This window comes from Rattus norvegicus, chromosome 6, assembly GCF_036323735.1.
Source record: "Rattus norvegicus strain BN/NHsdMcwi chromosome 6, GRCr8, whole genome shotgun sequence".
Lineage (NCBI taxonomy): Eukaryota > Metazoa > Chordata > Mammalia > Rodentia > Muridae > Rattus > Rattus norvegicus.
Genome location: NC_086024.1, coordinates 41,773,924 through 41,799,148, shown reverse-complemented (window position 1 = coordinate 41,799,148; position 25,225 = coordinate 41,773,924). Strand labels below are relative to the sequence as shown.

Below are 25,225 nucleotides of genomic sequence, written 5' to 3'. Positions count from 1 at the left end.
ATGTAAATACATTTTATACAATTTATGAAAGATGAATCATTGGTAAAATGGAATAAAGTAATGATATGCCAAAAACTGATAAATTTCAAAATATGCTAAATCAATGAGATTCACTTGGCAAAAGACTATATCACGATTCCATTGATGTGAACTATTTCAATGGGAAAAGCTAATTTATGATTAAAAATCAAAACTTTTGAAAATGGTAAGGGCTGGAGAGATGGCTCAGCGGTTAAGAGCACTGACTGCTCTTCCAGAGGTCCTGAGTTCAGTTCCCAGCAACGACACGGTGGCTCACAACCATCTGTAATGGGATCTGATGCCCTTTTTGGGGTTGGGGATTTAGCTCAGTAGTAGAGCACTTGCCTAGCAAGCGCAAGGCCCTGGGTTCAGTCCTCAGCTCCAAAAAAAAAAAAAAACACCAAAAATAACGAAAATGGTAGTTGTTATGAGGTAGATATGGAGCAGATAGGGAGGAGGGAGCTCTCTAGCATAATGGTAATGTTCAGTTTCTTCACAGAGATCTGAATGGTACAAACCACAGCACCTATCAAACTAATGGGGAGCTAAAACTAAGACCTGAGAATCCCACTATATGCAGATTTCATCTCAGAAAAAAAGCTATGATCAAATAATGAACTCAGTGATATATACTCTCAGGGATTTGATGTTTTGATGTCTTTCAACATGCCTAATGTATTTGCAATTACTTATAAATTGATAAAAAATCAGTATCTGACACTAAATCAGAAAAATAAACATTACATCAAGATGCTTTCCAATGCATTTTTACCTGACAAGGTAACTTCTAAGTTCTCCTCGGTAATTGATGACCAAGAGCTCTGCAGACCACTGTGCACTTGCTTTGTATTCTAAAAATACCAACCCAGCAATGGCGTAGCTTAAGTCCCCAGCAAAGACAGACGCCTGAAACAGGAGAAAATTAAGTCACTACAGAGGTAGCAGATAATTTAGCACATGCTTAATTGGACAATATCCCAGATACCAGCTCTGACACCAAGTTTAGGCCAGGCTCCTAACCGCTCAGCTAGATAAGCACTTTTCTATTCAATTTCTCTGTAAATAAAGAGGAAAAGTGAAAAACAAGAAATGGCACCATACTGCTCTTTCAAAAACAATGCTTTCAAATATTAACCTCCTCTGCAACAGCCTATGCTAAAAAGATATCAGGTACTTTCCCTGTGCCTACTCAACGACCTGAAGGGAAAAGTACAGCACACAATGTCAGCCTTTCTTCCCATCAAGCAACTGCACATATGACCATGTAGGTGGAGATCTGAAAGTCTAAGCACCTTTGGAGGAAAACTGACAGTAGTTCACCAAGAATACGACCAGAATCAAGAACATTTTAGGCTAAAGACAAATGAGAATCAGCAGACAGGCAAGGTTCTCTAGTCTCTCCTTACTTACTTAAAAATGAGGCACAAATGTCTTTCAATGATAGTGTCCCTCTGCAGCAGGCAGAGGAGAGAGAGGCACACCCAAGTCAGTCTGTGAGCCTCTGAAATCAGTCAGGCTTTATATGTTCCGACGTCACTTTCCCACAGTGCACACCACGCAGCCCACTCCATTTCCCTGTGCGGTCACGTCTCCTACATAAGCCTCAGCTAAAACAGTGCACAAGCTCCTGACTCAGATTGCTTCCTTGGGTCTTCACTTTTCAATTAAGCTCCATGAATGCAAAGATATTACTATCAATTATCATTGTCTGCCTTTTATTATATTAACCCATCTCTTGTCAAATTAATTTACAGGGGCACAGAAATTGAGAAACACAGAGAGAAAACAGGCTTCTCTCCAATATTCTAAATATATCTTCATAATCTGGAACTATTCAATAAATATTCAATAAAGGCCTAATCCAACCTAAGAGAGTCTACAAAGATGAAAATATCAAAACGCATGCCAAATTTCACAATTAGTACCAAGGCAAAACTGCAAAACATCTCACAACATTTAATAATTACATGCTTAAATGATCATGTGGTGGGTATACTAAATTAAATAAAATACATCACCCATAAATTTCACCTGCTCCTCACTAAAACTACTTGAAAATGTAAAAGTATACTTAACCACAAAGATAAACTCTCATTATCGTCCCACTGAACAGCGCTGGCCTGTTAAATGGTGATTTGAACCTTAGCTTGGTTTTGTGGAGCTCCTACAATATGAGGCATTCTTTCCAATGTTTCCACTTGCTATTTCTTAGGAAAATCATTTTCCGTATCATTGATTTTCAACATTCACGTCTTAGATTGGTCCCATTAGCTTTCCTCTCCTCTCCCTTTTAGTTTCTGTCCTTTTTAAGGTAAAAGTCCAGTTTCTTGTAAGTAGTTTCTGTTGCAATGGCCCACTGATTTCTTCTCTCACTATAACCTGTCAACAATCCATCCTATGATTAAAGAAAAACTGGTAAATCCTAAATGTAATTATGGGGGTCAGAAGATGGAGAAAAAGCAGTAGAAGGCAAAGCATGGAACCAACACACAGTCCATACTAAAACCATGACTTAAACCCCATCAGGACCAACCGCAGGCCCACATGTCACGCTGCTTGACTGTTCAGCCGGCCAATCTATAAGCAATTGACTGCCTCTCCTAACAGATGGTCCTCACCTCCTAAGCTTCCCCGCTTCGCACTCCCACCCAGCTGTTCTACAGCAATGTAGAGCCACTGTGAGCCGTGCCAGCCTTCTCCTTAGTCTATAAGGGCTCTTCACTCTAAGTCCAGGAGACAGTTTCTAACTGGTACCTAGCCTTGCTCCTAAACACAGGAGAAATTTTGCCAGGTCCTGATCCTTTATTTTTCTGGCTAGTCTTTATCATGACTCAATAAACACTTTTATTCCAGACACCCCTTGATCTTAAAAGTTTAATCATTTTTATTCATTTCTTGTCATAAAATGGATTACACTTACTGAGTGTACTTCAAATATAAAAATAAATAAATACGGGGTTGGGGATTTAGCTCAGTGGTAGAGCGCTTGCCTAGGAAGCACAAGGTCCTGGGTTCGGTCCCCAGCTCCGAAAAAAGAACCAAAAAATAAATAAATAAATAAATAAATAAATAAATAAATAAATAAATACTATATAACTACAATTACCTAACTAGATGCCAAATATTTAAGAACATAGTTTATTATTCTCATTTATACTTGTATTTCACCTCTTCACACTCATTCATTGCAACATTATATATAGGAGAGAGAGAGAGAGAGAGAGAGAGAGAGAGAGAGAGAGAGAGAGAGAGAGACTGAGATTGATTATTCAAAGTCCACACATACCGGGGCAATGACAAAGAGCTCGCTGCCCATGAGATCAAACACCCTTACAGTCCCTGTGCTCTCAGCATAGGCCAGCAGTGTGCAGTCGTAACTCCATGCCACTCGTCTCCACTGGGGCTTCGGGTCTTTTGGAACTATAATAAAAAAAAAGAGAAGTGTTTTAAACAATATATAATAAAGCCAGCTAGCAGTTTTAATGACTACAACTAATGTAAGCATGCAGTAGGTGCCTCCTCTCCTAAAGTGATCTAATGCTTCAGTCAGCAACAGTTCCCAGAAACCTCCTTCAAGACACAAACCATGGCAGGCTGGCTCCATTACTTTATAAGCACAGCAGTGAACTGCTGCTAGAGCACGGATGGATGCTGAACATGCCCGAGACTAGCCAGAGCTCAGGAATAAGTTACTCAAAGTCCTTATGAAATTAAGAATAAGCCAAAGCACGGAGCCCAGGTTCTTAAACCGGGAGGTGCCATAGGGGTCTGCAAATCTAACTAGGAGAATTGAGAAAAGTTGACAATGATGAAAAGACTTTGAAAACACAGTGACCAAAACTTGATTCAAAATCAAACACATACTGAATCTGGCAGCCTTCACCCACACCGTGCTATCAAGCTGAACCATAGGCTCTGGACATACAACACATACGCTTTACATGTGACACCATACAACACCAAGGAGACTGCCATAATCTTCCCTCAGAATCAAAAATGACTGTATATAGTGAACCATAATCTCTCTACTATACATACAAAATGTTCTGCTCTTATAGAAATATAATTTGATTTACAGAAAACAAAGACTTTTAGTATTTTCCTACCCTCATCCCTCAGCATGTACCAAATATTTGGACTGTAATATGTTAGAATGTTTGGTTTTAAAGTTGCTATTTGAATTGATGGCTTAAGAACTTCCTCAAAGAATTTTAGTTGAGAATTAGGACACAACGTCCCACAATTTCTAAATGGTCTTAAGCACACTTCTGCCACGTTACGCTGTGTATTTATGTGAAGCACAATTTCGGCATTGATGACTATAAAATCAGACTGTGGGTCAAACTCTGCAAAACACTAAACATGCTTGACACATAGTAGCACATAGGCAGGCACATCTATCTCAAGAGTGTGAAGGTTTGTTTTCCTCTTCAATAAAAATGAAAATTATACATAGTAAATCAATAAATGCTCTATTTGCAGACCTAGTATGTATACCTATATATCTGGGTTCATGTAAAAATTCCTCAGACAAACAGGGGTCACGTGTAGAAAAAGCTTAAGTAGCATCAGCCTAGAGAGTGGGTAAAATAGTAATTATTCTAATCACTGAGTTCAGCTCCTCTAAAAATGCAAAATATCACAAGTACAACTGCGATCCTTTAAGTATTGACAGTGTATATACCAAGATTATACAACCTAAAAATTAAAGAAGGAAATATTTTGAGGTAGATGAATCAAGAACTACTCCTGATAACATTTAAGATTTTGATAATATAGACCATAATACTTCTAATAAAACCATATGCAAATCAATTTTAAAATTACAAATAAAACTTCCATATGACCCAGAAATCTCACTCATAATGATTTCCAAAGCAAATGAGATCAGTGTGTTTAAAAAACATCTATGCTACTGGGTTCTTTATGCTATTATTTACAACAAGAAATAGAAAGTGTGTTAATCAACTGATCCTACCCTATTTTTTAAAAAGTCAATCCATGTGTATACAAGATTATGAAAGGTTATTAATTTAAATACATAGGAAGAATACAAATTAAAATAAAAGGTATTACTTTTTCTGCTTCCCCATATTAAGTTAATTCATTAAAACTGTTATCACATTTACTACTAAATAAAAAGTTTCAAGCTAGACTGCCCATCTCAAACTGAACAAACAGAAAAACAAAGTAGATATATTTACTCCTAATCAAATCATTAACTGTGTTAAATATAAATGTTCTAAATACTCCAATTAAATGACAGAAATATTAAGAGTATGAAAAAGGCAAGTCCAATCAATGCGCCCTGCAAGGCACATATACTAAATAAAGCAGTCAGGGTATGAGCTGGGAATGGTGGCACAGGGGCGTGTGAGCTCCAGGTCAGCCTGGCCTAAGTAGCAAACCCTGCCTCAAATAAATAATCAAATAAACAAACAACCCTACTAGGACAGGAAAGGAAAACAATGCCATGCAATAATAGTAATTACTCCCAAACCATCTATGCTAACACTGAGCCCAGCCAGGAGCGCCAGGAGATAACGAGGGACAGAGTAGCATAAGGAGCCATTTCATCAAGGAGACAGTACACGAATATGGATAGAACTAAAGGTGTTTTGTTTATAAAAGCACAAGTAAAGCTGGAAATGCCAACTCGTCTTTACAGCATGGTATCAAATTCTATACAAACTGTTCAGAGAATAAAACAGGAACACTGCTCACTCAAGTAAGAAAGAAATGAAAACAGTCTACATTCCTGTGTCCCTCATGGAGAGGTAAACATGCGGATGCTCATGTCTACACAAAGTGTTGTTAATAATGGCCTTGGAAAGAGTCAAATACAATATCGAGCTGTTTGCTACTTGGCTCAATTTTATAGGGATGTTTAGGGCTGTCTTGGTAATTTTAAGACCTGAGTCTAAATACCCTGAAAGTTATCTACCATGAAAAATAGATTAAGAAGGCAACTTGAGGAAGTTTGCCTTAAACGTCAACCTAAAAGACTTCGCAGCCAACACTCAGCAGAGAAAGCAGATTACATAACAGTTTATTTTTGTAAAACACACTCTGCTATAGGTATTAGAGAAAATCTTCTGAAAATGACCAACACTCATCTCCTGACTGCGATGGGTCTTTATGTCAACTTTTGTTCATCCTTGGTTGCTACTAAGAATGTGCATTATACTTACAAAAAAAAAAATACTTTCACTAAAAATTCAAAAAAAAAGGAGAGAAGGGATGTTGATAATCTGAGACATTAGACTCACACTTTGAAAACTGGGTTTTTCATTTCAAAATCTGGGCATTTCAAATAGTTTATGTTTTCTGTTACTTTTCAGATCAAGAAATACATTTAAACTCATTCTTAAATGGCATCTAACAGTAAGCTGATAAGGATTTGGGAAGTCAGAGGCAACCAGCAGCTGTCAGCCTGCACATCCTGAACTTGAAGGCCAATGGGTTCTCTCTCAGCATTCTTACAATTAGCAAAAAAATGAAAAACTCAACACAAAAGCTCTTCAAAAGTTTAATCCATCTTCTATTTTTAAGAGAAAAAGAGGAGAAGGAAGAAGAGGAAAAGGAGGAAGAGGAGAAGGAGGAAGAAGAAGAGGGGGGAGGAGGAAGAGACAATGACTGAATTAATGGTCTAGCAAGCAGAGCCAAACAACTTCCAACCCACATTTCAGACATTCTCAAATGGCCTATCTTTTATAAAACAATAATTGAAAAATATCAAAGTGGAACCAAATAGCTCCTATTTCAGTTTGCAGACTCTGCAATACATAGTCTTAAAAATGCATTAACAACAAGCTGGCTCTTCCTCTCCAGGCACACACATGAAATATCATTTGGCATATGGGAGTAATTCCCATAAAGATGAATCAAATAATAAGCAAATGATCATTGCCTCACATTATACAAAATAGAGAGAAGCCATTAATGCAGCATTAAGGTCATAAATTCCCACATCCAGAAGCCAACAAAATACAGCATTAGTTCTCACCACATTAGCTCATCTAGGCTGCCACATTAACAGTACACACTAAAAAACTCAATAAATAGAATTTGTATGAAATACAGAATAGTTAAACTTCCCATTTTCATGTTATCTTGTGGCTTTTCAGTTTGCTTACGAGGTAAGAATAGGTACCTAAGGCCACTACTCCAAAGGATTCTCCCTATGTCAGGATCACTCCAACACTGAGCATGCTCAGAAGTCTATCTCAGACTTCCTACACCTTCAGCAGGCAAGAAGGCTGCACTGGAGAACATGCAAGTGAAAAGCCCACAAGACTCTTCTGTAGGCTTCTTGACCTAATATCTGACCTAACACAGCAACTATGTTAAAAATACTACATGAAGTAAATGCAGGGAATACCTGAGACTCAACTTGATAGTTCACATTTAAACACTGTTTTGCCTTATTATCTTGGAAAGGCGACTCCACAGAAAAGGCTTATCAACGCACAAGGTCCTACTGTGGTTTGTATACACAGTACACAACAGGAATACGAAGCAGGACTGACAATTATTCAAAATGTATATATGTACTATAGTATACAAAACAAATAAAATGGGGTTGGGGATTTAGCTCAGTGGTAGAGCGCTTGCCTAGCAAGCGCAAGGCCCTGGGTTCGGTCCCCAGCTCTGAAAAAAAAAGAAAAAAAAAAGAAAAAAAAACAAACAAACAAAACAAATAAAATAAACATTTACTCTCAAAAGTTTCCAAAATTAGCCAATAGACAAATACATACTTGTTCATAAAAATCATTTCATTAGCTCCCACACATCATTATCAACCTAACAGAGTCAAAACCTGTGTGAAAACCATGTGTGGGAAGAATGTTGGGCACTAGACAGGTATGTGACTACACTAGAGGAGCCCTGCCTTCAAAGAATTTACAATCTCTGTGGTTAAGTGTGAAGTATCCCCCCACACACTCTTATCTTTGAGCATTTGGTCTCCAGGTGGCAGTACTATTTGAGAAGTTGAATATGTTTTCAAAGTGGAGTTTGCTAAGAGAAGTGGATTGGTGAGGGGTGGGCCTTGAGTTTTTATGACCCCACCCCATTCCCCATCTCTTCTGTGCTTCCCAACTGAATATTTAGCCAATCACACAGTCCTGCTTCCATGACGGACTGTAAAACCTATGTCAGCCAGAATAAATCCTGTCTTCCTTAAGTACTTTTGGTCAAATATTTTGTCATACAATTTAGAAATTAACACAATCTAAATTGGGAATCAGAAAAGCCAACTATTAAGAAAGGAAAACCAGGGTTAAGTGTTGTGATACAGGCAGTGACAAGTAACAGAGAATCGTAGACATTCACAAATGGTAGGGAAGAGAGCACAGAGGAACGGTCTGCAGAAAGAGCTCACTTGACCTCACAAAGAAGGAACTATATCAAGGGAAGAAGGCATGACTTAAAGTCAACCTTAATTAAGAAATGCTTCCATTAGATCAGGCTGGAGTAAGCCTGCAGCGTTTTTCTAATTAGTGATTGATGGGGAAGGGTCCAGCCCATATGTGGAGCCATCCCTGGGCTGGTGGTCCTGGGCCCTATAAGAAAGCAGGCTGAGCAAGCAGTGGGAAGCAAGCCAGTAAGCAGCACCCCTCCATGGCCTCTGCATCAGCTCCTGACTCCAGGTTCTTACCCCACCTGAGTTCCTGACTGACTTCCTTTGATAATGAACAATGGTGTGTAAAACCTTTCCTCCCAGCTTGCTCTCATCATGGTGGTGCATAACTTAAGAACCGTGACTAAGACAGATGAGTAGGCTAAGATGGTCCTGAATCCTGAGTTACAAAATAAGAACTCAGTTGTGGAATCAGGAATAATCAACTGAGAAGTTTTAGGTAGAGTTGAGTTCCTAATAGTCACTGTTTTACATGTTCTAAGTAGCCATCATGCATCACTGTGTAAAGGTGTACACAATCAATTCATATAATCTCTCTATAATTTAATATTTTACATTTGCATACTAGCAATAATACAAATGAGGCCAGAGACTCTGCTAGCTTTCTGGCAATGAAATAAAATATCTAATCTTAAGCTTATAAGTATTAGTAAGAAAGATCAAATCACATACTTTTACTAGTTTTTGTTGAAAAACTCTGAATTTATAAATAAATGTTTATCCCTGTACTGATTCCAAAATAGAAGATTACACTTATAAATTACTTTTTCAAAACAAAAAATAGCCTTGAGTATTTTAAAACACAGTTTGTTTCAAAGTCCTAAAACATATATGTGTGTGTGTGTGTGTGTGTGAAAGCAAAATATTTAAAGATTAAAAATTGAATAATTTAAATAAGTTTAATACAGCCATAAAAATAATTCTAGTAAACCCTTTTGGAATACTATTCACACTTTACAGGAACGCTGTAAACCATTACTAATTGAATTTTTTTATATTTCAAAATTTTGGAAACTCTTACCTTGACATTTCCCAATAATTGATGTAAAATCATCTTTTGCAGACCTACAAATATATGAGAAATAAAAACAATAGTTTTACCCTAGGGACACCAATATGTAACCCTATAAAACAACTGAGATACTGTGGTCTACACGTGCCTATATATAACAGTAAGCCATCCTCTGTCACATAGGTGGTGGTTAGTGTCTGAACTGGATTCTCTCATTAATAACAATCTTTTGGTTACACAAATGGTGCTAGAACAGGAGCACAGAGCTCCAACAGAAGAGTGCTTAAGCACTGTCTTATGATACAGCAGGAATGTTTGTACCACAGGCTCAAGATTCTGAGTCAATTGAGAATGGGCCCAAGTAAGATTATTGGTTAAAGCCCCACACATTGATACCAGTTAAGAACCACTAATCCATACCATATTTCAAAGTCTATCACATAGAAAAAGAGAGGTATATGATGTCTACTTTAAAAATCACATAACATAAATAGGTTATAATACATGAACCAGAGACCTGTTTACAATCTGTAATCTTGAAATACATAACTTAGTAGTATAATTATAATTAGTACAGACTGCATTCAAAATAAAAGCTGGTGAACTTTCTAGAACATAATTTAATATCAATTACCTAAAACTGTAATGTCTATAGGATTTGACCTAGTAATTTCACTTCTACAAAGTTATTCCCAGAAAATGATTACAGATTTATATAGTTATCAAGGAAACCAATACAATCTAATTTATAAAGAAGAAAAATACATCAAGTATAAAGAAATTAGTTAAAGTTTGCTGTGCGTATCCAATGAAATATTATGCAATTACTATACCTGACATGGAATGATTTTATATTAGATTAATTTCAAAGGTTACTCAGGAAAAAAGTAACATACATTTTAAAATGTAAATTAAATTTATAAATCACAAGAGTGATTCAGAAATTGGTATCAAATAGAATAAACAATATTACCCACTAATCACACACACACACACACACACACACACACACAAAGTACTAAAGAAGTTATGTCAAAAGATTAATAGTAAAATAGTTGAGGAGTCAAACAAATTAATTTCTAGTTCTTTCTTTCTATTAAACTGTATTTTCTATTATTTCTAAAGGATCTACTAAGCATTGCATTTACAATAATTTACAAAGCTTTTAATATTTTAACTATTTTTCAAATGTTGTTATGGCTCCAAACATAAATACAGAAATAAAAATCTAAGACAACATACTGCTCAGCCCCGAAATGGAATGAGGCAGAAAGAACTCACTCTAAAATGAAAGTGTCCTGACTCCAGCTCAGTCTCTGTGACTGAGACAAAGGATTAGTGTTTCCCTTCTTTAAATAAAACGGGATGACAGCGCCTCACACAGGTCAGAGAAAACACTGAAGGAAGGAAGGGAGGAAGGGGGGAGGGAGGGAGGGAGGGAGGAGGGGGAGGGAGGAGGGAGGGGGGAGGAGGGGGGAGGGAGGGAGGAGGGAGGAGGGAGGGAGGAGCACTACTTTCATCCTTACGGTGAGGTACAGGACTGCTGCTGTTTTGCTATGGAAGAGAAAAGCTAGCTGGACATGATGGTTTTGCTAAAACATCATCGATCATTCCCTCTAGTTAAGCAAACTCTGGGGTGGGAATATTTACACATGCCTTCCTAAGAGTTTCTTCGCATCTTTGCTGGGTTCTTTCACAGTTTCCAATTAGTCCCCATATAAACAACTCATAGCCATATGGAATTATTACTTCACTATTTAAGAAATAAGGAGCACATATTGACCAATTATAATTTGTAGCTGCTGGCAAATTACAAATGAAAGAGTAATTCACACATTGTTATTTTATGCAAAGTCTGCCCTAGTACAGGCAAGTTAAGGACAGCAAGCATCCTAAGTGATTGACAACATTTAACACAACACTGGAAAATAACCACCCAAGTATTATTGCAAAAAAGGAGGCCTACCTCTTAAAAACTCAACTGCTTCAGCTTTTCAAGTCTCTTTTCTCAGCAACCCGTCCCCATTTTAACTGCTTCCTAACAACAAATAATGATCTATGATACTAGAAACAACTCCCACACTTGACACACCCACTCAGTGTTACTACGATTACCACGAGACAATCTCACACTGTACCCCAGAGGCCCATGTGCTTTACCATTTAGTCCCCAGCTGGTGCCTGTGTTTGAAAAAGTTGTGGAACCTTTAGGAGGTGGACATTTGCTAAAGGAAGTTAGTCACTGAAGGAAGGTCTGGACGCTATACAGCCCAGCCCCACTTCCTGTTCTCTCCCTGATTCCTCACTGTTGATGTCATAAGACCAGCTAGCCCCACGCTCCTTCCATCATGCCTTTCCCGCTATGATAGACTGAGATGCAGTCCTTGGAACTCTAAGCCAGAATAAACTCTGTGAACCTAAGTTTGTCCCATTAGGTCATCTGTCTCAGCGATGGTTAACGTAATTAAGACACAAACGCTCTTCACTATTGTAGACAGAATGAAGTGGAACAAAAGGAGCCACAGTCTTTAAAATTCAAGAACTCCAATATGGTGGCACGCATCTATAACCCAAGCATAAGGATTACAAGTTCTAGACCAGCTGGAGAGCCTACGTCAAACAAAACTTCCAGGACACTCACTATTGCTGACTACTCCTCACTTACTGGAAAACATTTCCTTTTTGGTTACTGCAAAGTCAATACACGTGCTTATATTCATTCAACAAACACAACTGAACACCAGCTCTGAGCAATGCGCACCCCCATAACTCCCTCTTACCATCTGTTCTTCATATTCCTCAGGGAAAGCCCACATTTATCCATCACATATAGACACTAATTCTTTAGTTCATGGCAACAGGCAAGTGGGAAGTGATGTCCTTTGAGGGGAGCTGATTGAGCTACATCACCAGCCCAATATTTACAGACTATGGTTAATTATAAAGAAAACACAACACAATCCAAGCTGCAGACTCTCTGTCTCATTCACACTGCACTCCTGGTAGATGATGGCACATGATGGAGTTGGAGAAAACAGAGAAGCTAAAGACAATGAGGGGGCAAGCTGCATCTCTACCAAACCACAGCCCAGCTGAAACACAACACAAAACCTGAGGGGACAAGAACAGATCCTGAATTCTTGTGCCAGCTCCTCATTTTTAAAGTCCAGGAAAATCTACACAACCCCTTAGATGTGCCAGGACTCTGTGAGTTAACAGAGTACTTACAACACCAGCAGTGACATTAACTTACCAAGAGTAACAGTAAGAGGGCTCGTTACCTGTGTTGTGGTTTGAGGAGTTCCACACAGTGTACTCTCAAAGGCTTCCTGGTGGAACTATTTTCACACCGAAGTTTATCTACACAAAGTTTGCAAATCATCCTTTCAGCAAAAAGTTTCATGAATCTTTGGTCAAGCTCTCCATCTCATACCTCAATATCTTGATCACACATCATGCCCTGACTGATATACCAAAAATCACTTCACCCATCTTCTCTTTTCCTGGGAAAAATGAATGTTATCTTCGGACTGCTGTGTATAAGTAAGGTTGTTTCTCAAAGCACACTTCACAAAACTGCAACAAATGAGTTCTCTCAATCCCTGTGAACAATACAAACACTGCCAAAATAGGATGCTTCAAGATGCTGTTAAAAACAACACTAACACAGAAGGATCCATAATGCCACATCAGGTTAAATTACTTAGCATGGAAAGACTACCATCATTTCCTTGGTGGCTTGGAAGGACTCAGAAAGCCTCCCCACGTGAAGCCAGTGCCTGACAGAGAAAAGACCTTCCTATTCCTCCAAAGGCTGAGATAATCCAGTCCTGCTTAAATACATGGGAAGAAAAACTAATCAATGACCACCAGAAAACTAAGACCAATATGATAGCAACTGAGTGGGCACTGGTACTGTTATAGTCAAGAACAATGGAGCAGCGGAAAAACATTTCCATTAGTATCTAAGAATCTTTAAATCTCTTGCCCTTAACTTTCCTCTTGTTTGTATATGGTATACATGCCTGTATGCATCCATATCCACATATGTTTAGGTGTATACATGTGCATGTGGAGATCCACAACTGACAAGTATCTTCCTTATCAGTCTCTACCTTATATGTTGCACAAGGGGCTCTTGTTCAAACCAGAGCTTGCATTTTCAGATGATATGGTTAACCAGTTTGCTGTGGAGATGCCATTTCTGCCTACTACAGGAACTGGGATTCCAGGCAGAAGTCTATGACTATTCATTTTTTTCACATGGGTTCCAGGAATCCAAACTCCACTCCTCTAGATTGCACAGCAAGCTATTTATCTGCTCAGCCATCACCCAAGCCCCTCCACTTACATTTTGACAACCAATAGTAAGACTTTGCCTAAGAAAAGGGAGGCTCTCAGTATTAGAAATGGTATATATTTAATGTATTGATGCAAATTTCACAACATAGCAACTACTTCTGAGTTTTGTTTTTTATTTACGTGTGTGCTGGAGTAAATTTATGTGCACAATGTGCATACAGACAGACAGAGGTCAGAGGGGGAATCAGAGTCCCTGGAACTGAAGTTACAGGAAGCAGTAAGCCACCAAGCAGGTCCTGGGAAAAGAACCCAGGTCCTCTGTAGTAAGCACTGATTCATGTGTCCAGCCCTTAGAGGTGTATTTTAGATGAGAACATAGCATCACTGAATGTCTTGACAGACACCAGACAGGCGTCCAGTACTCATGCCACCTTGGTCCTTTACAGACCTACATCCGGTCAACACATCTGTGCTATCATAGCAAAGCTGTCCAGCTTTGCTTTACATCTCGAGACATCTTACAATGCTCTAAACGCTGGCCCACCAGTAACTACTCAAACAAGTTTCTTCCAGACTTCTGGAATATTATCTTCATTTACTTAAAAAAAAACCATTACTCAGGAATAAGCAGAGTAAAAGGAAAAGCACAAAGATAAGCAAAATACTTGAACTGGCTGGTTTTGTGTGTCAACTTGACACGAGCTGGAGTTATCACAGAGAAAAGAGCTTCCCTTGAAAAAATGCCTCCAGGAGAACCAACTGTAAGGCATTTTCTCAATTAGTGACCAAAGGTGGAGGGCCCCGCCCATTGTGGTGGTGCCATCCCTGGGCTGGTAGTCCTGGGTTCTATAAGAAAGCAAGCCGAGCCAGCCAGGGGAAGCAAGTCAGTAAGTAACATCCCTCCATGGCCTCTGCATCAGCTCCTGCTTCCTGCCCTGCTTGAGTTCCAGTCCTGACTTCCTTTGGTGATGAACAGCAGTGTGGAAGTGCAAGCTGAATAAACCCTTTCCTCCACAACTTGCTTCTTGGTCATGGTGTTTGTGCAGGAATAGGAACCCTGACTAAGACACTACTCTAAGGGAATATCATTTCTAAGTTAGTGATCAACACTTCACAAAATTAATTCAATATAAAAATTCCTTCAAATATACCACCTTGGAAAATTATTTTAAATCTTCTTTCTTATGTTTAAGTAATGGTCTTTTTTGTGAAAAGACATCTTCCATATGGACATAGTAACCATTACCTGATCTCCACACACTGATCTTGAACAGCAGCCAGAAGTTTACCATTGCTGAATGGAAGACAAGGGAAAGAGTCGTCAGCTTGGATGGAAATACTTCCCAATCGGTTCTTTAAAGTTTTGCTTTTATTATCTACCTTTTGACTAGACAATTAAATTAATATGCAGGTATAAAATCATAGAAATGACTTAATATAGCTTAAATTTCTATGTTCAAACAAAGGCCATATCTAACAAAGGGAATTTAATAAAAATCAAGAATGAAAGCTACAAGGAATCCCAAAATTCGTGTCTATGTTGAGATTTAAACAAAAATGCAGTTAGAAGAGTGTTAAGTGGATTTTACACATACTTACTTTGCGAGTACCAAATGCCAGTTTATCTGTTTATTGACCAAGCGAACCAGTCCGTCAGGAAGCAAAAACGGGGCAGGGCTGAAACCACAACAAATCATCTAGCTTAAAACTGAGCTATGAAAATCATATATTAGTAAGTAATAACTGTACCTATAAAGCGTTTGATATTAGGATATAAATTTTGAATATTAGTAAACCTAAATCCAAAAACCACTAATTTGATAATTGAAATCTTAATAAGGTATTTGGACAACACCCCATGGTGTACTAACAGCCTATACAATAACCAACATACCAACATAGCCAATTTCCTCACTTGTCCCTTCCCTACTAAACCCTACATATTCAGAAATCACAACAAACATCCCACACATACATACTCACACGTGTGCACACATACACATACATACACATATGTGCACACACACAGACTAAAATAACTAAACTAAAAACTAAAAAAAAAAAAAAAAAAAAGGAAAAAAACCACTGAGCAAGTAGCTCTATAGGAGAGCAAAGGTCCCTACATTAGGATTATCTCATCTCTGGATTTATTAGATTTAAGGTTAGGAGAAGCCACTACAAACATTGTTAAATGCAGAATTCTATCATTTTATTGAATTGCTTATGTTCCTGTACAAATAAAACTATTTGTACAAAATATAAATCAGGATATTAATTTGAACATTGCAGAAACCATATAAGCAATAACTGGAGAAGTCTGAAAAGCAAAGCTTAAAACAGGTTTAAAACTGTTTCATATCATCACTCTTTTTAGAGCTGAAAATCAACACTATAGCTGACATAACGACACTCAAAGAATTAAAAAGCATGCACCAAGTCAAATCTGAAGACCTAACACAGTAACGCAACTACTGACCAGTGCTGATGTAACAGTGAAAACGAAAATGCTCCTTAGCATATACAACACAAGGATCCAATATAGGGGCATTTCCTAGGCAGGCAAACACACATCAGAGGAATCAGGGGTCATCAGGAGATGGTCAGTACGAAGGGGACAGGAACTATCAAGCTTACTGAGGTATCTATGACCAGCTTGCATGAAATCTTTGAAATGCTTATCTAAAAACCAGGTTTGCCTGAATGTCAACATCCCTACAGGAACTGGATATTCAAAGCCTTAAGTCTCAGAAGATAGTAATCTTTGTAAGAACTGAGAAGGCTCACCTGTACCAGATGTACTGACGCAAAAATAACAGATGATCTGGAATAAAAAGAAACACTTGTCCTTTAACAGTTACTTGTAAACGACTTGTAAAATAAGACCAACTTAATATAGACTATAACTTTTACAAGATCATATAATTATTTATATTAAAATCCAAGCTTATGTTGTTTTGAAACATTTTTCAATTTCGCAACTACAAAATTTTAAAATGTTTTAGATGTTTAATCAAGCCATTACTAGAAACTAGAAGTCATAGTAAAATGCTTTTTAAAACAATACTATTTGTAAAAAAAAAAATATATGAATCAAGATATTAATTTGAACATTGTAGCAACTATATAAGCGATAACGGGAGAAGTCTGTGAAAAGCAAAATTTAAAACAGATTTAAAACTGTTTTATACTATCACTCTCTCACACACTCTCCTCCTCCTCCTCCTCCTCTTCCTCCTCCTCCTCTTCCTCCTCCTCCTCTTCTCTCTCTCTCTCTCTCTCTCTCTCTCACACACACACACACACACACACACACACACATACCCTCACACTCCTGTGCACACAGCTAGGCATACAGTAAGGGAGAAAAGTCTGAAGAACATCACCTCTAGGTTGTAAAACAAAGAAAATTCTATTATAGTGCATGAACATTTTTACTTTCCGATTTTTTCTACAATTATTTTGATTCATTATATTTTTCTAAATAATCCAAGATTTCATTTATGATTATGAAAACTAATATATTACAACTTACATAAAATAATAGCTAGTCACAAGTTTTCTACTTCTTTAAATTGAATTTTCTTTTCTCTTCATAAGGAACTCAGATGCAACATGAGGATGAAATTTCAGGCCAGAAAGGCAGGCAGTCACATATCCAAAGAATACTGTGAACAAGTCTCCACATATAAACATTACACGTGAGGGCGGAAGAGAGGCCTCAGTGCTTACGCTGCTCTTGCAGAGGACCTGGGTTCAGTTCCCAGCACACACAGTGGTCACCACCACCTGCTAACTCCAGCTCCAGGGGGCTCTGCATCTTTTCACACCTCCATGGGTTCCTACACACACTTGGTACACACGCATATACTCAGGCACACACATAGAAAATGTAATAAATAAATATAAAACAACATGACTTGTCAGCCTAGAACTATATTAATCTGTTAATTAATATTATAAAGCACTCATGGCTCAAAAAGGCTTACACCAGGCTTACACATCACCATCCCATGTACAACAACACATCTTTAATGGCTATGCCTAGGCTAGAGTTTAGCTCCAGGCTGAACTAAAGATAGGTGAGAATGAGAATATATATACATTCATATATACATACATACATCTATAGAAATAAGTACATATGAAATTAAATTCAAACAGCATGCATGCTAGCTCTCTTCATCAGGTTCTTTACCATAATACTAAGGAGCACACTTTTAAGTCTCTAGGCCAAAACTGAATAGTTGTGAAAGGAGAAAAACCTGTCCACTAACTAAGTATAATACATAAAACACAAAGCATCTTTACCTTTGATTGCTTTTGTGATGATGAATGATGCACCATGCTTTCGGTTGCCTCTGGGCTAAAATCAAAAAAAGAAAAACCTTACAGTTGAGAATTTTATAATACTTGAAACATTTAAATTTACACTTTTCTACTTATATCCAGAGAATTGAATTCCAGTACCAGTATTTTAAAACTTCTTACAGAACCCTATTAAAAAAATGGGGTACAGAGCTAAACAAAGAGTTATCAGCTGAGGAATGCCAAATGGCTGAGAAGCACCTAAAGAAATGTTCAACATCCTTACTCATCAGGGAAATGCAAATCAAAACAACTCTGAGATTCCACCTCACACCAGTCAGAATGGCTAAGATAAAAAAAAAACCTCAGGTGACAGCAGATGCTGGCAAGGATGTGGAGAAAGAGGAACATTCCTCCATTGTTGGTGGGATTGCAAGCTGGTACAAACACTCTGGAAATCTGTCTGGCAGTTCCTCAGAAAATTGAACATAGTATACCTCAGGACCCAGCTATACCTCTTCTGGGCATATACCCAAATGATGCTCCAACATACAACAAAGAAACATGCTCCATTATGTTCATAGCAGCCTTATTTATAATAGCCAGAAGCTGGAGAGAACCCAGATGCCCTTCAACAGACGAATGGATTCAGAAAATGTGGTATATCTACACAATGGAATATTACTCAGCTATCAAAAACAATGACTTCATGAAATTCATAGGCAAATGGAATGAACTAGAAAAAATTATCCTGAGTGAAGTAACCTAGTCACACAAAAACACACATGGTATGCACTCATTGATAAGTGGATATTAGCCCAAAAGCTCAAATTACCCAAGATGCAATCCACAGACCACATGAAGCTCAAGAAGGATGACCAAAATGTGGATGCTTCCACTCCTTAAAAGGGGGAACAATGCCTGTCTGAATGCTGCCATGCTCAAAAAAAAGGGGGGGGGGGGTTTGGGGATTTAGCTCAGTGGTAGAGCGTTTGCCTAGAAAGCGCAAGGCCCTGGGTTCGGTCCTCAGCTCCGGGGGAAAAGAAGGGGGGGGACAAAAATATCCATAGGAGGGGATATGGAGACAAAGTTTAGAGCAGAGACTGAAGGAATGGCCATTCAGAGCCTGCCCCATATGTGGCCCATATATATATATATACAGCCACCAAAACTAGATAAGATTGATGAAGCTAAAAAGTGCATGCTGAAAGGGGCTGGATCTCTCCTGAGAGACACAACCAGAGCATGTCAAATACACAGGAAAACGCTAGCAGCAAACCACTGAACTGAGAACGGGAGCCCTGTTGGAGGAATTAGAGAAAGGATTGAAAGAGATGAAGGGGCTTGCAACCCCATAAAAACAACAATGCCAACCAACCAGAGCTTCCAGGACTAAGCCACTACCCAAAGTCTATACATGGACTGACCCTGGGCTCCAACTGCGTATGTAGCAGAGAATAGACTAGTAAGGGCACCAGTGGAAGGGGAAGCCCTTGGTCCTGCCAAGGTTGGACACCCAGTGCAGGGGAATGTCATGGGGGTTGTAAAGGGGCGATGGATGGGGGGAACATCCTTATGGGGGAGGGGAATAGGGGGCTTATGGACAGGAAACCGGGAAAGGGAATAACATTTGAAATGTAAATAATGAAATAAATCCAATTAAAAAAAAAAAAACTTCTTACAGGTTGAAATAACATCACCTGGACTGTGTGTAGAAGCAGTAAGGGTGAGAATTATGTTTATAGATACATAAAGAACCCCAAGGTGAGGTTAGAAACTGTTTCCAAATCAAAACACTAATAATAAAAAGACAAGGAAACACAGGGACAGGGCTGAGCTGTGTCTAAATGGTAGAGAAGTTGCCTGTGATGTTCAGGAGCCTGGGTTTGAACAAAGACTACTAAATGCCCACTCGATTCAATCTATTTCCATAGGTCCCAGAAACCTAAAACAGATATCACTCAGAAGTGTATCTATTGTGTATCCAGGGAGACAGTGTTACAAATGAAACACAGATATGTAACTACTACATTAATTAATTTGATTCCATAAACATAAACTGAATGCCACTGTCTGTAGAATAAAGAATAACAAATATTTCATATATAAGATGCTTTAAAGTACTACCAAAAATAAAATGAATAAAGACATCAGTAAGAACAGATGCGTTATTCCCTAAGCTCACTTAACAAACATGAAGGGATCGTCAGGGAACAATCTGGCACAGTAGAGGGATATAAAAGTGAGTCAGAGGCAGAGCTTATAGGTCAACAGGCGTAGGAAACGGATGCAGAGATCAATAATGAAGAGAGATGAGAAAAGGCAAAGTACAATGAGCTTTCATGGTTTTTAAGCCACTGTACAGTGCTAAGCATTCTGAAACATTATTACAGACATTTCAGAAATGTTAGATATTTTTACCACATTCTGAGACATTATTACAGACATTTCAGAAATGTTAGATATCTTTACCACATTCTGAGACATTATTACAGACATTTCAGAAATGTTAGATATCTTTACCACATTCTGAGACATTATTACAGACATTTCAGAAATGTTAGATATCTTTACCCAGCTTAAAGGCAGCAGCAACAGCCTCTTAATTTCATAATCTACAAAATGTCCTTATCACTCACTAGAAACCGAAACCAATAACAACATACACAGATTTCTTCCTTTACAAGACCTAATTCAAGGCAAGCAGAATACCGAAAAAAAGATAGTAAAGGAGCTCAATGAGGCAGATTCAGGAATCTTTAATAAAGGTCCTTTTTAACCGTGCTGCTTCCCATAATACACTGGCAGGCCAGGCACTTGGTTCAGAGTATGTCAACCAAACGGCCCTGAGACTCCTGGTTTTCACCCTATGACTGACTCAAAAGCTCTCCCTAGGAAACTAGTAACTCCAGGGTCCGTAAGTTGGCAAACACCCTAACTTTGTTTCCAGCAGAACAGGAGAACAGCAGCTTCTTTCTCTTCATTCCCTTGGCATTTTATTCAGACAGCACTTCCAACTTGGAAATGAGAAACGTTCACTGGACTGGTTGTCTCTCCTCTACACTGTAAGTTCCATAAAAACACTCGTCTCTCAATGCCCAGCAGCCTGTACCATTTCTGGGGCCAGGGTGTACACACACACACACACACACACACACACACACACACACACACACACGATAGAAAGAGAGAGAGAGAGAGACTCAGAGACACAGAAACACACAGAGAGACAGAGAAAGACAGACAGACTGAGAGACAGAGACACAGAGAGAGACAGAGACAGATACACACACACTAGTAAATGCCTATTACTGAGATTTTTAAGAGACAGTAGAGTCAGGCGAAATCCTCCCGCCACAGGTAACAAGATTACAAGGAAAGTCCGAATATGACCAGGACTTCTTCCCTTTAACGAAGAAAAGTGACACTGACCTGCCGAGAGTGTGACAGCCTGAGTGGGGATACACAGCCGAATTCGGGGCCAAGGCTGACTACACAGACACCCTTCAGCGAGCCCCAGACCCAGCACCCCGGTCGTTGCCAGGAGACAGCACAGCTGCCATCCCCGCTCCGCTGGCACTGCGTGGCACCGCGACGTGGCTCTACTCGCCTCGCGCCCGCGCCCGGGCCCGCGCCATGCCTACAGTCTTAAAAGAGAGCCAGGCTCACCTGCACTTCTGTCTCGGGTGGCCACTCGGTGTTGACTAGCAAGTCATAGAGAATCGTCTCCTCCTCGTCTGCAGAGCCCGGACTCAAAGCCGGCGCCGACTCGGGGGCCGCCATGTTGGCCTGAAACAGAGTGGTGGAGGGAGGGGCACTACGGCACCTCGCGCGGATCAAACTTTGCTGAACGCGGACGCTGGTGACTAACAGAGAGTGAAATTAATTGACTGCTGAAAGGGAATGCTAAACTTGACAGTTAATTCTGTGGTTATAAGAATGACCGTGTCCTGTCTGATATTCGTTTTGGACCCTGGTCCATTCTTTGCTCATTTGTGCCTGAAATGAGTCAGGCCACTAAACTTTTGTTACCCAGACAGCTTCTACAAAGTTAAGGTGCAAGACCTCCTAGAGTGCTGGTGACCATGTACATATCCTTCCCCTAAACTATCTGAAAATGTTCAGACAGTGTGGGATTATCCAATTCAACAGATTAAGCTAATGGTTGAATATCATAGGAGGGGTGTTTTAAGCACCTAGAAAAAACAATGAGGGCCACAGTGTCTGATGGAGACTTCCTGTAGAAGGTAGAGCTTGTCAGCTGTGTAAGAGAGGATGCCTAAAAATCCCTAAAAACATGGACTATCCTCGGACCCAGTCCTCCCCAATGCCCAGAGAACAGGTATGTGCCATCGGGCCCAGACGTGGGCCTTCAACTATAGGTACAAACTGGGTCCACTGGAGGTCAGGAGAGAATGTTCCGGTTAGAAAGGAATGTGGTGCACGAAGACACAGAAAGATTACGTTGCAATAACAGACAGGGTGACTAGAGAGAGGTCAAAAGGAGGACAGGTGTGGAGGACAATAAAGATAGGACAGCTTGAGGATTCCCTAGAGGGGAAACTTACCTCATTTGCTTGCTCGTTCAATCATTCATTCAACATATGCCTGTTTTTGGAAGGCCCTTTACTGTAAGCAGAGGCAATTATGGCCTGCATGACCACATTGTTGGATTGAGAAGAAACACAATTTCACAAGACACCTTTCATAAATTATCCTGTAGAATAACGATCTCAGTGCATTAGGCAATGGTATAATCAAAAGGCACAACTAGAGAGTGTCCAATGGTTCCCATGTCTCTCCATGTGTATCTTCACCTTGTACTCTCACAGGTAAACTTTGTACACACACACACACACACACACACACACACACACACACACACCATTCGACCTTGCTGTTTCTAAGACAACAGACACACATAAACATCGGGAAGTGTGACACGTATGTTCTTTGTACCCAGGCTCTACCCAATGTGGATGTGGCTCTGCTGTGCTCTCTCACCTCCTTCAAGGTTTTGTTTAAATGCCACCTTCCTGCCAAACTCCACCCTGTTTGCTCACATCTAAGTTTGCAATCACTTTTTTCCTCTCCAGCTTCCCAGCCCTTGCCATGCCCCCTCGGGGTTGTCTGTTTGTTTGTTTAACACAACATTTGTCATCATTGGGTATGCTTTGTGATGTATAATTTACTTTACTTATGTACAGTCTGTCCTCATCCTCCAAGATGTAAACTCTAGCTCAGAAGAGTTTTGTATAATAGATTCATTTCACAGCTGCACTGAGTCCCCAGTGTTTATGACAATACCGAGAACAGAGCAGGAGACAAAATGTATACTTCTGAAAGGCTAGAGAGATGGCTTGGCCTTTAAGAGCACTGACTATCCTTCCTGAGAACCACTGTCTTAGTTAGGGTTTTACTGCTGTGAACAGACACCAGGACCAAGACAACCCTTATAAGGATAACATTTAACTGGGGCTGGATTACAGTATCAGAGGTTCAGTCCATTATCATGAAGGCAGGAGCATGGCAGCATCCAGACAGGCATGGTGCAGGAAGAGATAAGAGTGCTACATCTTCATCTGAAGGCTGCTAGAAGACCGGCTTCCAGACAGCTAGGAGGATGGTCTTAAAGACTACACCCACAGTGACAAACTTCTTCCAACAGGACCACACCTACTCCAACAAGGCCACACCTACTCCAACAAGGCCACGCCTTCTAATAGTGCTACTTCCTGATCCAAGCATGATGAGTGGCTGTCAAACCACCACAACCATGATTCAATTCCCACCACCCACGTGGCAGCTCACGCCTGTCTGTAACTCCTGGATCTGACACCCTCATACAGACATATGTACAGGTAAACACCAATACACATAAAAATAATGTGCATTGTGTGTTGAACAAATAAAGAATTTTCAAAAGCAGTGTTTCAAACAAACTTGGTGTGTTGCTCCTGCAAGCTTAAAACTCCTGGTTACAAGCAAACCTCTTGCATCTGTCTTTTGAGTAGTTCTCACTACACAAAGATTTTTCAAATCATTTATTTCTACACCCTGGGAGTCTTTCTTTCACAGCAGCAATGTCTTTTCATCAAGCTTCCAACTGCAAACCCCAGCATTTCCTCTTCCTACTTCACACAGTGTAACAAGTCACAGAGATGCAAAGAGCATCTCTCACCTGGCACACCATAGGCTACAAAGAGGTAGGAATACTGGGTAGGGGAAATGGTAGGGTTCCCACTGAGGTTATACAGTGCCTCAGAACAGCACCCACCTTCAACTAGAAACCAACTTTCTTTGTCCAATCTCTTCCCTGTCTTTCCTTTCGACAAACATGGGGGTTGCTTCCGCTCCTTCCATTGCTTTCCCTGTCATCCGATCATACTGCTACAGAGAATGAAGAATGTTTTCTTGAGCTTGAGAGGTGAATCTCCAGTCACAGATGGAAACCTTAAACTTACAAAATTCCATCACAACAAGCCAAAATGTATCCAGTGTTTGATCCAGATAGAGTGGCTCATACCTGTGATCCTAGCACTTGGGAGACTGAGACAGGAGGATGCCCCTAAGTTCAAAACCAGCCTGAGCTAGATAGAGAGTCTTTAAACAACAAACGAACATGGTTCCTAAGATCCATCTCTTCTTCTCCTCATAGGGCAGAGATTTGGATGGAAAATTAAATGCTGTAAGTAAAGCATTCCCATGGTTGAAGGAGTAAATGAACACTTGGGAATGACCAGGAGTACTGTACCGTACTGACATGTAGAATTGTATTGCTATCAGCCTACTCTGTTGGAGGAAGAAAAATGTGATATGTAAGAGTTTGATTGCTGTGTGCTTCTGCAGCCATCTAATCTATATCATTGTGCAGCGGAAAGTCCACCTTCTATGGTCCAAATAGGTCTTCTCTCCAAACTCATACGTTAAAACATTCTGAAATGGAGTGTTATAAAGATGTAAGGTTCAGGAAAGAGGATTAAGGTAGAGAGAGGCTCAATAGAGAAAGTGTTTGTGGGACAAGCTTAAGGACCTGTCTCAGAACAAACATAAAATACAAAGCAGGAAATGGTTGCACAGAAGACAGAGATGAGGAGCTGGCTGGGATTTACTGCCTGCTACCGTAGGTCTAGCTTCATAGAGAAATTCTGCCTTAAGAGAAT

At 39.6% G+C, this 25,225-nt stretch overlaps 1 protein-coding gene across 11 annotated transcripts in view; it reads right to left on the bottom strand.

Annotated features, from left to right (window-relative positions):
• Positions 1-21,896, bottom strand: part of Nbas (NBAS subunit of NRZ tethering complex) — a 304,643-nt gene extending 282,747 nt beyond the window's left edge. For 7 of the 11 annotated variants that reach the window (XM_063262512.1, XM_063262514.1, XM_063262515.1 and 4 more), the window contains exons 1-8: positions 21,732-21,895; positions 18,066-18,120; positions 16,542-16,578; positions 15,357-15,434; positions 15,004-15,051; positions 9,465-9,508; positions 3,308-3,441; positions 794-927 (exon numbers count right to left, since the gene is read on the bottom strand). In XM_063262512.1, the coding sequence (XP_063118582.1) occupies positions 794-927; positions 3,308-3,441; positions 9,465-9,508; positions 15,004-15,051; positions 15,357-15,434; positions 16,542-16,578; positions 18,066-18,120; positions 21,732-21,845 (644 nt within the window). In that variant the 5' untranslated portion in view covers positions 21,846-21,895. Of the gene's footprint in view, positions 1-793; positions 928-3,307; positions 3,442-9,464; positions 9,509-15,003; positions 15,052-15,356; positions 15,435-16,541; positions 16,579-18,065; positions 18,121-21,731 lie in introns of all 11 variants that reach the window. The other 4 variants (XM_006239904.5, XM_063262518.1, XM_063262517.1 and 1 more) reach the window with 3 other exon arrangements.
• Positions 21,897-25,225: the final 3,329 nt, after the last annotated feature.